At 45.3% G+C, this 14914-nt stretch overlaps 1 protein-coding gene across 1 annotated transcript in view; it reads left to right on the top strand.

Moving 5' to 3' along the window:
• LOC139651686 (fibronectin type III domain-containing protein 3B-like) overlaps positions 1-14914 on the top strand; it is a gene marked incomplete at its 3' end in the record, with an annotated part of 54424 nt that overhangs the window by 19589 nt on the left and 19921 nt on the right. The window contains exons 3-6 of the mRNA XM_071528702.1: positions 3452-3528; positions 7120-7351; positions 8002-8173; positions 9516-9646. Of these exons, the coding sequence (XP_071384803.1) occupies positions 3452-3528; positions 7120-7351; positions 8002-8173; positions 9516-9646 (612 nt within the window). The remainder of the gene's footprint in view (positions 1-3451; positions 3529-7119; positions 7352-8001; positions 8174-9515; positions 9647-14914) is intronic.

The raw sequence follows: 14914 nt of genomic DNA, 5'->3' as shown, positions 1-14914 counted from the left end.
GACATTTTATAGACCAAACAACTAATCGATTAATCAAGAAAATAATCGACAGATTAATCGACAATGAAAATAATTGTTAGTTGCAGCCCTAGCATTGCACACTGCAAAAAGTGTTGCAAACAAACAAACGATGAACACACAGAGCCTGGCTTTTATACAGGTGCTCCTCCTTATAGTGAAACTGAACTATTCCTCATTTAGCCGGGGGCCCCATGGAACCCCCTCATGTGTAACCCAGGTTATACATGCCAGGTACTCTTTCATTTCCTGACTCACGTGTGATGTCATGCCACAGGCAGGAAATGACCTCATAACTGACCTCTGACCTGACCTCCCCAGCAGTCGGAAGCGGAAGGATCGACATATGGGAGACGAGGGCAGGAGGGGTGTGTGTGTGTGTGTGTGTGTGTGTGTGTGTGTGTGTGTGTGTGTGTGTGTATGAGGTGGGCGTACAGGTGTTAGATGTGTTGTCTGGGATTCCAGCAGGATTAGGTAGAGGAAGCCGTGACTTTGTTTGCGGTGCTTAAAGGGCAAAGCTGGAGGCTAGACCAGAGAGTGACGTTATTATAATGTGGATCCTGGAGCACACTCACTTATATGTGTGTACGTGCACATACTCACACACTGACACACACTTGCACACACACACACACACACACACACACATGCAGCTGCTTGATTATCCTCTGAATTTCTAAATGGAAGTCAGTCTAATACTATATGACTTACAGCAGTGTGTGTGTGTGTGTGTGTGTGTGTGAGAGAGAGAGAGAGAGGGGGGATAGCAGGACAAAGAGTGTCTTGTATTTGGGGGAGGGGAGAGGTGGTGGGGGGTAGTTGGGCCTGTTGGGTCCAGTCCTGGAGGCCGGGGATGGGAATGTACTGTGTGTGTGTGTGTGTGTGTGTGTGTGTGTGAGCAGAGGAATGCTGCTGTTTGCTGAGTGAAGAGCACAGAGGCAGCAGAGACTGTCCAAACACACGTCTGTTTGCCAAGAGAGTGTGTGTCTGAGAGAGAGAGAGAGGGACAGACAGACAGGCAGACAGAGGGTGTATTTGGGACAGTGTGTGAGCAAGAGTGAAAGTGTATGAGCAGTGATGGAAAGAGGTTTAGAAAAGTACTCTGTGTGTGTGTGTGTGTGTGTGTGTGTGTGTGTGCGCTCTCCCTATGCTGTGACCTTATACTCAATGAAGACTTTCATATCCCTCTCAGTGCCCCATAGCAGGGGAGCAGACAGGACTGAAAGAGCTCTGTCTCGCTCTCCATACCTGTGACCTAGTCACTACACACACACACACACACACACACACACACACACACAGGCACTAGCCCACGCTGCAGACTTGTGCTCCGGTTGTGTGTGTGTGTATGTTTACTGTACTGTTACCTGTTTGTTTGGCTGATGAGAGGTCAGGAAGGCGGGAGAGATGGAGGGATGGAAGAAGAGGGGGGTGGGGGGTGGGGGGTGGGAGGGGGGGGTAAGAGAGTAAGGTAAGGATGAAGAGATGAAAGTAGGGAAGGACTGAATGAGTCATAGTTGGAGTGAGAGAAGGAGGGAGGAAAGGATGAAGTGAGTAATAGTTGAAGTGAGGGAGAGAGGGAAGAATGAATGGACAAATAGTTGAAGTTAGTGAAGAAGGGATGGAAGGAGGGAGGGAGTACGGGAAGGATGGAGGGAGAAAGAGCTGAGGGGAGGAGGAGAGGAAGGGAGGGAAGGATCAAGTGAGTAATCGCCGGAGGGAGGGAAGGATGGAAGGATGGAGGGAGAGAGGAAGGGAGAGAATGAGGGAGAGAGGAAGGGAGGGCAGGATGAAGGGAGGAATAGTTGAAGTAAGGGAGACAGGGAGGGAAAGAAAGATGGAGGGAGGAACAGTTGAAGGAACAGAGACAGTGGAGGGAAAGAGGAAGGCAGAGAAGGAGAGATGGAGTAAGGGAGGGATGAAAAGAGGAATGGAGGGAGACCAGATTTTTGAGTGCTGAGTGACAGAGGGAGGGAAGGATGGAGGGAGAGAGAGAGGGAGGGAAGGATGGATGGAGGGAGAGAGGAAGGGAGGGCAGGATGGAGGGAGAGAGAGAGGAAGGGAGAGAATGAGGGAGAGAGGAAGGAAGGGCAGGATGAAGGGAGGAATAGTGGAAGGGACAGAGACAGTGGAGGGAAAGAGGAAAGCAGAGAGAGGAGAGATGGAGTAAGGGAGGGATGAAAAGAGGAATGGAGGGTTTTTCGAGTGATGGAGTTGTGGCCTCCTGACTGACGTTTGACTGGTGTCAACATGACCAGAAAACGTTGCGATATTTGTGTTCATTCTTGCATAAGTGTTCATTTATGAGCGGGTGGCAGGGGGGGCTGCCTCTGTCTGTCTCTGTGTGTGTGTGTGTGTGTGTGTGTGTGTGTGTGTGTGTGTGTGCTCGATGTGATTTATTCTGAGGCCAGGTCTGCCTCCAGCTGTCCCAACGGGGTCCCAACGACTTTAGCAGCCGTAGACCTCCACCACGGAGCGACGGAGGGAGAAATGCAGGGGAGACATGCATAGTGGAAAAGTCAACATCATTTTCAGTCTGCAAATTCTATTATGTTTTCTTTCGTCTTCTTCGGAGCAGACAGACGTCTTTTCGGGAGGCGGTCATGTGCCCTCCGTTGTACATACATCTATCATGATGCTACTGCCGAATGTGAACATCACCCACCTCTCACATCGCTTTCAATCCGCTTTTACTGGAATTAGAGGAACATAATGCCTTATATTTAGATTTATGTGCCACACGCTTTTTGAGGTCATGCAAGCGGTTTTTGAAGGGGTTTTATGGCGCCAAGGGGTCATGAATGTTGCTCAGAACAAAAGCTTCCAACTCAAATAACTGGTTGATTGAATTTATTTGATAATATATATACCACATGACATTCCAGTAGAAAGACTTGGTTAAAAAATGACCAAAGATAAAACAATCAAGCTCAAAAGCTTATTTCCATCTTGGTCTTTAAGTACCAAGACAAACATTGGAGTGATGAAGTTTTTACTCCCGAGCTAAAGTCATTTATTGCATCTGTAGATGACATTTTACGAAAATGACCTTATTCCAGTGTGTTAACCTGTGTATTAACCCTGTAAATAAGTATACAATACTATGTTAGTACAACCAGTTGCCTCCTGCCCCAAATGTTATCACAGTTTTATTGCATTTCCAAGTACTTACACAGTGTTATTGTGTACTTACAGTGCTTTTCCATAGGTGAACACACAGGTTAACACACTGGAATAAGGCCGTTCTAAAGTACACATCTGTACCGTCTCACTACACACTGCCATGACCTGCTGTGTGTGTGACTGTGGGTCTCTGTGTGTGTGTGTGTTTGTGTCCCTGCATGTGTACTGCTGATTGACGAGTGTAAGTGAGAATTTGCTTTCAGTCGAGCTGCCTGGTTAAATAAATAAATCTCCTCCTCCTCCCCTGCAGGTCCTGCTGAGGTCCCCATGATGTCCCCGAATGGGTCAATCCCCCCCATCCACGTGCCCCCGGGATACATCTCACAGGTTAGTGTGTGTGTGTGTGTGTGTGTGTGTGTTCTTTTTCATCTCATTCTGATATTCTTTGACATATTTTTTTATATTCATTCTGTCTTTGTGTGAGAGAGAGAGAGATCTAAAAGAGTTGAGAGAGATACAGAGAGAGACCAACGGAGAGAGATCAACAACTGCATTTAATTATCCAGCGGTTTCTTTGCTGCAGAGAGTGTCGTCCTGAACAAGTGATTTGCTTTAGTATTGAACCTTCAAATCTTCTTTTTTCTTGCTGTAAGTGAAAAAATCTGCCAGTGGAGTGAGATAATTTCACTTGTTTCCAAAGCAAATCAACTGTTTTCAAGAATTTTCTTAAATCGAGTGTTATTTATTGGTGCTATCCTGCCTTATTCTGGCTTGTATTAAGATGTTGTTTCTAGAAAATTCCTGCAAACTAGTGAAGCTGCATTGGAAACAAGTAGAAATGACTCACGCCATGGGCATAATCTTTCACTCGTGTTAAGAAAAATACGATTTTAATGCTGAAGAAGTGACTAGTTATGGCATTTTTTTCTTCTCTTGTGTTGTTTACTTGCTTTTGCTGATTTGCTGCTGGTCGACTGGTGCCACCGCTGCCAACCTCCTACAGTCCAGTCCAGGACTCATGTCTGGTTCATGCTTCATGCAGAAATTAATGTGGTGGAGAGAGCGTGCGTCAAAATGACGTAATAACAGCCAAAACATGACCAAAACTGAGGTTGTGCACCACCTGAAATTTAAAACAACACAGACAGCGCCGCAGTTACATAGACGCAATTCTGTTGAGGATTGGCTGAAAGAAGAGATTTTTACCTGTGTTAAATGGAGAATTTCAAGGAAAGACTATCAGAAGACGTCCAAAAATAGTCACATCTATAACTCATCCTCCAGTGACTCCAGTATAAATATATCCAAATGACATTGAAAGCCAACCACATGTAAAGAGAACACGATAATAATGATGACGCTGGATAGATAGAGAGAAAATACAAGAGCCCTCTCAAAACAGAACCTTGTAGTATAGAAGAAATTATCTGCTGCCGTCATCCTTTGAAAGCTGTAATGGTGCATGTGTGTTCACGCACTGTCGTGAACATTCATACCGTATTCATGAATGCAAAGCTACTTGGACAGCTACATGTGCACTGATATGGTCGAGCCACACAGAAAGACCGAAGCAGGCGTTGGACCTCCTGAGGCAGCCTCCTCCCCCCACTCAGCACCAGGCAGGAATGCGCTGAATTTGGGGAGTCAGGGGGGGGGGGCAGTTTTTCTTGGGCTTCTGTCCTCTGTGTGTGTGTGTGTGTGTGTGTGTGTGTATGTGTGTATGTGTCTTCTACCCAATACCCAAAATCTTCCAAAGTGAGGATTTTGTTGGGATATTTTGCCTTAGATGTTAGGGGGTTGGTTTAGGTTGAGGTTAAAGGCATTCACTGGTGTGGTGGGGTCAAAGGTTAGGGCATCAATGGAATGTCCTCACAAGTATAGTAATACAAATGTGTGTGTGGTGTGTGTGTGGGGGGTTGTGTTCCTGTGCCAGTGGCAGTCAGGTCATTGGCTCACCGTGGGTGTGTGTTTGTGTGTGCGTGGGTGTGTGTTAGTAGGGACTGGGCCAAGTGAGAGCGGGAAACACTGTCACTCTTACATAAACAAGCCTGATAGGGGAGACAGGCACTGGGTGGGGGGTAGGGGGGTAAAAGGGGGGATAGATGGATGGATGGATGGATGGAGAAAGAAAGAGTATTGGGGTGAGGGAAAGTAGCATATTCACAGATGGATTTTGTGTGTGTGTGTGTGTGTGTGTGTGTGTGTGTGTGTGTAGATGGCGTTTGCTTGTGATTGTGGGGGTGTGAGGTTGTGTGTTTGTGTGTGCATGTGTGTAGCTCCCTGCCAGTAAATACGAATTGGAATTTGAGTGTGTGTGTGTGTGTGTGTGGTTAGTCCTTGCCAGTAGATATGTAATGAAGAGTGAGTGTGTGTGTGTGTGTGTGTGTGTGTAGGTCGTGTCCACATGTACTCAGGCAGGGACTTTGGCCTTGTTTTCCTGTAAACACTCTGTTTTCCTCCTCTGCAGCAGAGAAGGGGGGGGGGGGCAGAGAGGGGGCCCCCTCTTTCTGCTCCTCCTCCTCCTCCTCTTCTTCTCCCCCTCTATCTCTGTTTTTCTCACTCGGATTAGTTCTGTAACCCTCTTCCTCCCCTGCTGACCATTCACTTTCTCTCTCTCTCTGCTCTCTCTATGCTCTCTCTCGTCTTTCTTTCTTTCTTTCTTTCTTTCTTTCTTTCTTTCTTTCTTTCTTTCTTTCTTTCTTTCTTTCTTTCTCTCTTTCTTTCTTTCTTTCTTTCTTTCTTTCTCTCGTATTCTGGCACTGATTCTGTTGATCCCTGTCTTGCCTCTCAGTATGTGTGAATATATATATATGTGTGTGTGTGTGTGTGTGTGTGTGCATGTGCGTTGTTGTTGTTGTTAAGGACCAGCAGATGACTTCCCCTCTCTGCAGGGAGTGTGTGTTTGCTCTCTGCTTGGAATGCAGGCCTGTGAAAGTGTCTGAATAGATGGAATGTGTGTGTGTGTGTGTGTGTGTGTGTCTGTGTGTGTGTGTGTGTGTGTCTGTGTCCCGGTGCATGAATGTGAATGTGAATAGATGTATGGAATCTATGTTAATGCGAGGCAGTTCTTTGAATCCTGTTGTCATTGAAATCTGCAGACTTTGTGATGACAACATTGTTGCGGTTGTTTCCACCATTTAAAGGGCCAAAGTGTCCCGTCCGCACAATGTTACTCTCGGGTGTTAAACAAATGAAGCGTTTCATTCCTAAATTCGATATGCAGTGTTTGAGAAACAGGACGCCTACTCTTACAAAATGATTGACAGCAAAAAAATTGAAACAAATTGTGGTATTCTTTGGAGGATAACAGGTAATTTAAGTCTTCGGTTGACAGATTGTAACACGGCCTGGACCAACTGTGCTTTAGAAACATTGAATAATAAACTTTTGGTTATATTTTTCCAAAATGGAGATAAAGTGTTTTGGAATAGATTTATTTGAATCAGCACTAGGCAAGATTTTGATGTAAATATACACCAGTCGTATCAGCCTAAATCTCAAAGTGGAGCTGCAGTAAAGAAGAGCATCCCATCTTCCCCTAATTGAGACCCTGTAGATGTGTCCTATTTGCCCAAATGAAAAGTAATTTAGGCCTACATACACTCCCAAAGAAAGCGATGAACTGAAACAGAGCAAAAAATACAAACTGTCTCCTAAACAGGAGACCAACATTAGATCTTTTTCCTCTCTCTCTCTTTCCTTTGGTATAAAGCATCACAGGCTAGCTGGGTTGGTAAACATGAGCGTGTTGTGTGTAATTACTTGATTTCTGGGTATTGAAGTTAACATTTTTTAAACTCTCACCTCACCTTGCTACCATTTGCAGCTGCCAACGTGCCAAGCTGCCTAGTGTAGCGTTAAATGTGAAATTCCAGAAACACATTTTTGAATCCTCTCTCCCCTCCCTTCCCTTCCCTTCTTTCTCTTTCCCCCCCTTTTCCCCCCACTCCCTCCTTGCCTTCTCTGTGTCTCCCTTAGGTGTTGGAGGATAACACAGGGGTCCGTCGGGTGGTGGTGACCCCCCAGTCTCCAGAGTGCTACCCCCCCTCCTACTCTCCGGCCCTGTCGCCCACGCACCACCTGCCCCCCTACCTGACCCACCCCCACTTCATCCCCAACTCCCACTCTTTCTACCCCCCTGTCAGCCCCGGGGAGCTGCCCCCCCACCAGTACTACCAGCACCACCTTCCCCCCATGTACGGCGATCCAGGTACTGACTTATCGACCGGACTCTTCCCTTCAACCCTCAAATCGATGGCTGTGTTTGGGATTAAAAATCCATTGTAGATATGAGATTTGTCAAGACTGTGTCGATTCAGAGCTCCAAGCAACGTTTATAAACACATTTGTAAATACAAACATTTTTGGGGGAGTGGAGCTTTGTTTTGGAATTACACTGCCAATTAAATTAATCTTTATTAAAGTTGATGGATAGGCTCAATATTAGTCCAAAAAAAAAAAATAAACCCACCTAAACATCTATTTGTTTTCAGAATAGAATTTAAATTCATAGAAGGCCTAGACATTCCAGTAATCATCTGAGGATAAATTATTGGAAAAAATAGAATATGAATGCTTAAGTTAGTTGCTTTTCTGAAAATTCAGCTGATATTTGTTCATATTGGAGTCATGATGATCAATGACTCTAGGTCATTCTTTACTCACCTTTATTTGCCACTGGATCACTGATCATAAATGTATCTTGTTTCCCTTCCCTTCTTTCCCTTTCCCTTTCCCTTTCCCTTTCCCTTTCCCTTTCCCTTTCCGTTTCCGTTTCCGTTTCCGTTTCCGTTTCCGTTTCCGTTTCCGTGTCCGTTTCCCTCTCCTCTCCTCTCCTCTCCTCTCCTCCTCATGCTCCAGAAATCATCCCGGTGTATGGGATGTCTAACTACATAGGCAGAGAAGAGACTTACAGTAAGCCCCAGCCCAAAAAGATCAAGGAACAGAGACAGCTAGAGAGACAGAACCGACTCAACTCCCCTCCCTCGACTCTCTACAAGGGCAGCCTGGGGCCAGCACACAACGGATACAGGTGAGCACAGTGCTGCCATGGCCTAAATACTGAATGTTAACACTTATGTTGAGTGATAGTAGATGACTATCAATATCTCAAAAATGAAAAAATGAGAACTTGTAGTAGGGCTGGGCGATAATTCAATATTATCGTTTATCGTCTTTCAGTGGAATCATATCGTGATGATATGAAGATATTTTAATATCGTGACACACATTTCTGCTGTCTAAATTGATGATGACAAGCAAATTTTACTTAAAAACTCTGATAAAATGAGGTTTGGTAGGAATTTTATTTGAATATTTCAGTTTTGTTTGACATCACACCTAACATCACCATTCGGTTCAATGAGATGAACATTCATTTGATTATTTAACATGATTTTGCATACATGAACCATATCGTGATATATATTGATATCGAGAAAAATCCTTATGATTATCGTGATATTGATTTCAACCATATCGCCCAGCCCTAACTTGTAGCAATTCTAAAGACAAATGGAACGTAATCTTAAATGATATATGGCTAAGTCTGGCAGTTTTGTGTAGGAGATTGGCATAATTTACATTAAATATGATGTAAAAATAGCTCAATAACTTTTTTGAACTACAAGGGACTACTTTCCCTGTTTCAATAGGTGGTGGGTGATGGGAGACTGTGTACAGCTAAAAATCACTGCTTTGTGGATGATTATAAGGTTGCTCACCTGAAAAAATAAACCTGGCTACATCAACTATATTGAGTTAATGATATTTATTTCTTAAAATGCATGAATCTACAACAATCTTTCAATTACTAAAAACTCAGTGTTTATGTTCTCATTACTTAATGGGCGGGTTGATCAATTTCCCCAAACCTTTGTGTATTCCTTTAAGGTTGTTGACATTTAATGGTAATCTTGTGTAATTTAAACCGAACTCACAAATAGTACTGATTTTGTTGTGATCTGTTTGATAGTTCTCCTCGTGGGATGTTTAGTTTTGGGATTTTTGTTCATGTTCACAAAAAAATTGATTTAACTGTCTTGGGTTAGAGGAATGTGAGCTTTTATACTGAAGAGTATTTCCTCTTAATTTTGCCCACAAATAAATTTTTGTGTGTGTGTGTTTCGCAACAAATCCCTACTGAGACACTGATAACTTTGCTCATGAATAACACACATTGATTTGGTTATTTCCTTTTAAGCATCAGCATCAGCTCATGTGCTCCCTCACTCGAGTCACGGGGGTCAGTGGTTTTGTTTGTCATTTGTTCCTGATCACAAATATGGTCAAGGTCCAGAGGTGAGGCGTTCCTGAATTAAAACTTCTGCTGGGAAATAACATTGATTTCCGTTTGCGATTTGTTTTCGATGCAGCAACAAATCACACGCCCCGTCGCTGGGGTCGGTGGGGTCGGGGGGCGGAGTCAGCAGTCCAGGCGGGAAGAAGCCGGAGAGACGACTCCGCAGCAGTCCCCGAAGCAGTGAACCAGAGACACACACACAGGGTAAGACACACACACACACACACACACACACACACACAGGGTCACGCACAGGCTGACTGTACGCCTGAATGATCATCAGGGTCGAATTTTCTCACACAGAGCAAAATCAAAGGAGCATATTCCACACACACACACACACGCACACACACACACACACACACACACACACACACACACACACGCATAAAGGATAAGAAACGCTTGTTATTTTTTTCCACAAATGAATAACTCATCCTGGAACGAAACTCCCTCCTATCTCTTTTTAGAAGAATAAGTTTCATCCCCTATCTCTCTCTCTCTCTCTCTCTCTCTGTCTCTCTCTCTCTCTCTCCCTCTGACCGACTACCTTTGTCCCGTTCGACCTCATTGGCCCTTTGCATTCACCCAGGCCAGAGAAAACACACCTCACATTTCTCTCTCCCCTTTTCTTCTCACAGAAAGTCTTCCCCCAAAAAAAAAAAAAAAAAAAAAAAGATGAATGGATGAATGCTGCCTCACTGAGGTGAAGGGGTAGCGGGGGATGGTGGAGAGATGGAGGTGGTGAAGGAGGGGAGGGGGTAAGAGGGGTTGTCTGGGTAACCACATAGCTGAACCCGTCCCCGAGCGCTATCGTTTTACCCTCCCTACAATACCGGCCTTGTTGGTGAAGGCTGAGCCACAGGGGGGAGAGAGGGGGAGGAGGGAGCCACATACCTGTAGAGTCCTGCTTGGGATGAAGGGAACCTTTGAGCTCCGAGATTTAGACACCACAGCTCAGCCTTATCGCACACTGACACACACACACACACACACACACACTGACACACACACACACACACATACAGAAATGCACACATGCAAAGGCATATGCTCGCACACACACTCACCTGTTGTACTGTGCCTCTTAATGACTTATGTCTTTTGACACGTCAGACACATGTCCCAGTTATTAAAAAGCAGAGTGCGCCATCTCACATACACACACCCACACACACACACACACACACACATGCAAACACACAGGACTATCTGTGGAGGCGATGACAGATAAACCTACCCAGAGACACATAAATTCATCTCCTCCCTCATTGTAACTGTCAAACACTTCTTTAAATTTACCCTGCCTTTAAATTTTGGTTTAGTCCTTCCCAGCATGGTGTTAGATCAGGGGAATATTCCATCTGGGCCAGGTGAACGGGGTTTAGTCGAATTGGGTGACAACATTATGGCAAGGTGTGCTCAAACAAACCTCGCTGAGTGCTTTGATCAAGTTAGTATCACCGCTCAAACACTCAAAACACATTTAAACTTGCACACATGCACCCATAGACTGCAAGTCTGGACATCTGCAAACACAAAACACACACTCATAGAGGAGGCAATGTTTTACTGCACCGCAGTGAGGGGGACTGCACAGCTCTGTATGTGCATACACACACACACACACGCACACACACACGCACACACGCAAACACACATGACAGACAGGTCATGTCAGCATGTTGTCAGTCTGTTTTGGTCTACCAGGGTCTCAGTACAGGGCTGGAGATCAGGCTGAGTCAGCTAGATCTACCACGCAACACACACAACACATGCAACACACACACACACACACACCTACACACACACACACACACACACACACACACAACCCGTGACTGGGCTTCCTGTAAAACAATCAGAGCATGAGGGTCCAGAGGTTGTGGCGGGGGGGGGTGAAGGGAGAAAAGTAGGAATTGAAGGACAGAAGAGAGGATAGAGATAAATTAAAGAGAAGGAGCTGAACTAGAGCTGTGAGTCCAAGATCACAGAGAAGCGAGAGATAGATAGAAAGAAAGAGAAAGAGAGAGAGAGAGAGAGTTAGAGAGAGTAAGTACAGACATTCCGACAAAGTTGCTGCTTGGCCCAACGCATCGAAGCATGGTCCAACCCAGAATACCACACACACACACACACACACACACACACACACACACCCGCCCACGCTTTGCCCTTGATGCCCTTGCTCGGTGTGTGTGTGTGTGTGGCAAATGCCCAGTGCCAGTAAGGCAGCAGGCTGACTTGGCTAGCAGAGTGTCTGTTCCCCAGTAAAGCCAGCTCTACAGGCCTTTTCCTCAGAACTGAGCCGCTCGCTGAGCAGAAACAGATGTGGGCCCCGTCCCCACTGTTCCTCCATCTTGGCTCTGCATCATCACCACCGCAGATCCTGTCTCTCACTTTGAGAGAAACTGGGATTTCAGCAGAAACAGATGGACCAGCCCCTCCATCTTGGTTCTATGTCGTTGCCGAGTGCTGTGAATTCTGGAGGAACCAGATGTGCCCTCTGACTGCTGTGTCCACCATGTTGGCTCTGTTGAGCGGGGTGTGAAGGAGATGGGAGGAAGGGTCACTGACATAACAGGAGGTTTGCTGTTGTGGTAAGACAACTGCAGAGACACGTTTTTTGTAATCCATGTTTATCCGTGTAGAGTCGAAAAAAAAGACATTGGCAAATCTTGATTGTTGACAGATCTCACTGTGCAAGTATTCTGAAACTCTAAAGCAATCTGTCTATAAATGTTGTGACACTAAGGGTTTTGCCTCGGTGATTTCATTGTTATACTATTGACCAATAGCAAATAGCACAAGGGTCAGAGCATTAGAGCCCTGAAAACAGTCCTGTGACCAAGGAATGGTCATGTAAGCAAGAAATACGAGGAAAAGAAATCAAATAAAAGCTAAGGAGAGAGATAGGGGGGATATTTTTCAGATCCATAACTCTTTTGGGTGGACAGCTCAGCAGAGTATTAACTATTAACTGTTGATGATATTTAGTCTCATTCAGTGACTCCTGGGTTTTGTCCTCCGTCTCTGTCTAGGGTGTGGAGCAGCAGTAGTACAGTTTATGTAATTTCTTCTGGCTGACAGAGTTTCCTACTAATAAACTCCCGCTTCCAGTGAAATGACACTTTTAGAACAATGACGCTGGTACGAGGAGGCTTTTAAAAACACAAAGCTCTGTAATGTTTTGGTGATGTTATCCTCGTTAGCTCACGTGACCTTTGACCATGTCATGACTCAGCCCCCATTTTAACATCCAACCCCCTCCTCCACCCGTAACCGTAGTAACAGTCCTGGAAGTGTGAACACGCTCCCACCCTTCCCTTTCTGGACTGTTTTGGCATGGATCGCCATGGCGATAATCTCACCCCCCCCCCCCCAGCCCACACCCAAATCCCCCTTCCCACAAACCCAAATACGGCTATGATTGTAGAGCAAGATGGGGGAGGAAGGGTGGTGGTGGGGGGGGTGTTAGAGAGAGATTACAATAGGAAAAGGTAGAGAGGAGGAAGAAGAAGAAAAAGAGATAAAAGGCAAAGTAGAAGAGGAAAGAAGACAGAAATAGGACAGCAAAAGAGGGGGAGAAAGAAGTTTGGGAGAGAGAGAGAAATAAAGACTAAAGAGGGGAAGAAAGAAAGACAGAAAAGGAAGAGAGAGAGAGAGAGAGAACAAGGGATGGCTTTACCAGCAGAGGAATGTCTTTCCCGCTGATATCCTGTAACAGTACTAGCGGGATTAGAGGTGGGGGTTGTTGTCGCCAATCACAATGACTACACCAGACATTTCCACATACAGCTGAGTGACCCTTGTGATGCATGTGATGAATTCACCACTCTATCAAACTCTATACAGCAGCAGACCGGCCTGTATTAACCAGAACCCGGGTTACATAATGTTTTAAATCTCTTCAGCTGTTTCATCGGAGTGAAATTGAGTTTGACTGATACAAATGAAGAAATTGAGTAAAAGAAATGCAAAAACCCCGACCATCTGGGGCGTGCTGCAGCCTGAATCAAACACTCAAGGCATTTGTGTGGAGTTAAAGGATTTTGAATGGATTTAAAGGTGCTACGTGTACACCGATAAATCATTACTGTATTCATTTTGAGAAATCAGTATGATTACCATAAACAAACGAGAGGGTAGCTGAGAATATACGCATTTTACATGGCGTGCCACAGGGTCGGATTTATATCTGCTGGATTGCTTTACGACACAAAACAGTAAGCGGGGAGCTGCTCTTCCAGCGTAAACAGAGCAAAAAGCTTTCAGAGTTTTCTTTTCAGAGACGGATGCTGGAATAAGGCCTATGGAAAAGAAAATCATTTCCAACATGTTTATCTTCTTCAGTATACAGTGAAAGAGAAAACCTTTGGCTGAAAAAGCAACATTCCCTTCGCGAAAGGAAGCAACAGGGTTTATGGGAAATGTGGTCTTCATTTTGAGACAAACCAGCGCTGGCACTAACAGCTGCGAGGTAGAGGCTGCCATTCGTCCTCAACCAGGGTCTCATTTGTTCACATAATTATACCAAGGTATTTCAATTAATTTGACAATGACGTAACGATCTTTAAAAAATTCCACACGCAGGACATTTAAACTCTGTAGTACTTTTATGTGATAGTAATTGTAGAAAATAGTCCACCTGTCTGGGAAGGAGATTGTCTGCCTGTCTGCCTGTCTGTCTGCCTGTCTGCCTGTCTGTCTATCTGCCTGTCTATCTGCCTGTCTGTCTCTCTGTCTGTCTGTCTGTCTGTCTGTCTGTCTGTCTGTCTGTCTGTCTGTCTCTCTGCCTGTCTGTCTGTCTGTCTACCTGCATGTCTCTTACCTCCATGTCTCTTACCTCCATGTCTCTTTCCTCCATGTCTCTCTGTCTGTCTGTCTGTCTGCCTGTCTCTCTGTCTGTCTCTCTGTCTCTCTGTCTGTCTGTCTCTCTGCCTGTCTGTCTGTCTGTCTGTCTGTCTGTCTGTCTGTCTGTCTACCTGCATGTCTCTTACCTCCATGTCTCTTACCTCCATGTCTCTTTCCTCCATGTCTCTCTGTCTGTCTGTCTGTCTGCCTGTCTCTCTGTCTGTCTCTCTGTCTCTCTGTCTGTCTGTCTCTCTGCCTGTCTGTCTGTCTGTCTCTATGTCTGTCTGTCTCTCTGCCTGTCTGTCTGTCTGTCTGTCTGTCTGTCTGTCTACCTCCATGTCTCTTACCTCCATGTCTCTTACCTCCATGTCTCTTACCTCTATATCTCTCTGTCTGTCTGTCTGTCTGTCTGCCTGTCTCTCTGTCTCTCTCTCTGTCTGTCTGTGTGTCTACATGTCTGTCTGTCTGTCTGCATGTCTGTCTCTCTGTCTGTCTGCATGTCTGTCTGTCTACCTGCATGTCTCTTACCTCCACGTCTATCCGACTGTGAATTTGTCGTCTTCTCCTACCAGCCTGCAATCAGTCTGTCAAGACATTCTGGGCTGAGCAGGGTCAGAT

This window comes from Centroberyx affinis, unplaced genomic scaffold (genome assembly GCF_046629955.1).
Source record: "Centroberyx affinis isolate AG114_WGS23_722 - 3 ecotype Tasmania unplaced genomic scaffold, CSIRO-AGI_Caff_v1 ptg001705l_1, whole genome shotgun sequence".
Classification (NCBI taxonomy): Eukaryota; Metazoa; Chordata; class Actinopteri; order Beryciformes; family Berycidae; genus Centroberyx; species Centroberyx affinis.
Note: the sequence above shows the minus strand (reverse complement) of the source record. Positions and strands in the feature narration are given on the sequence as shown.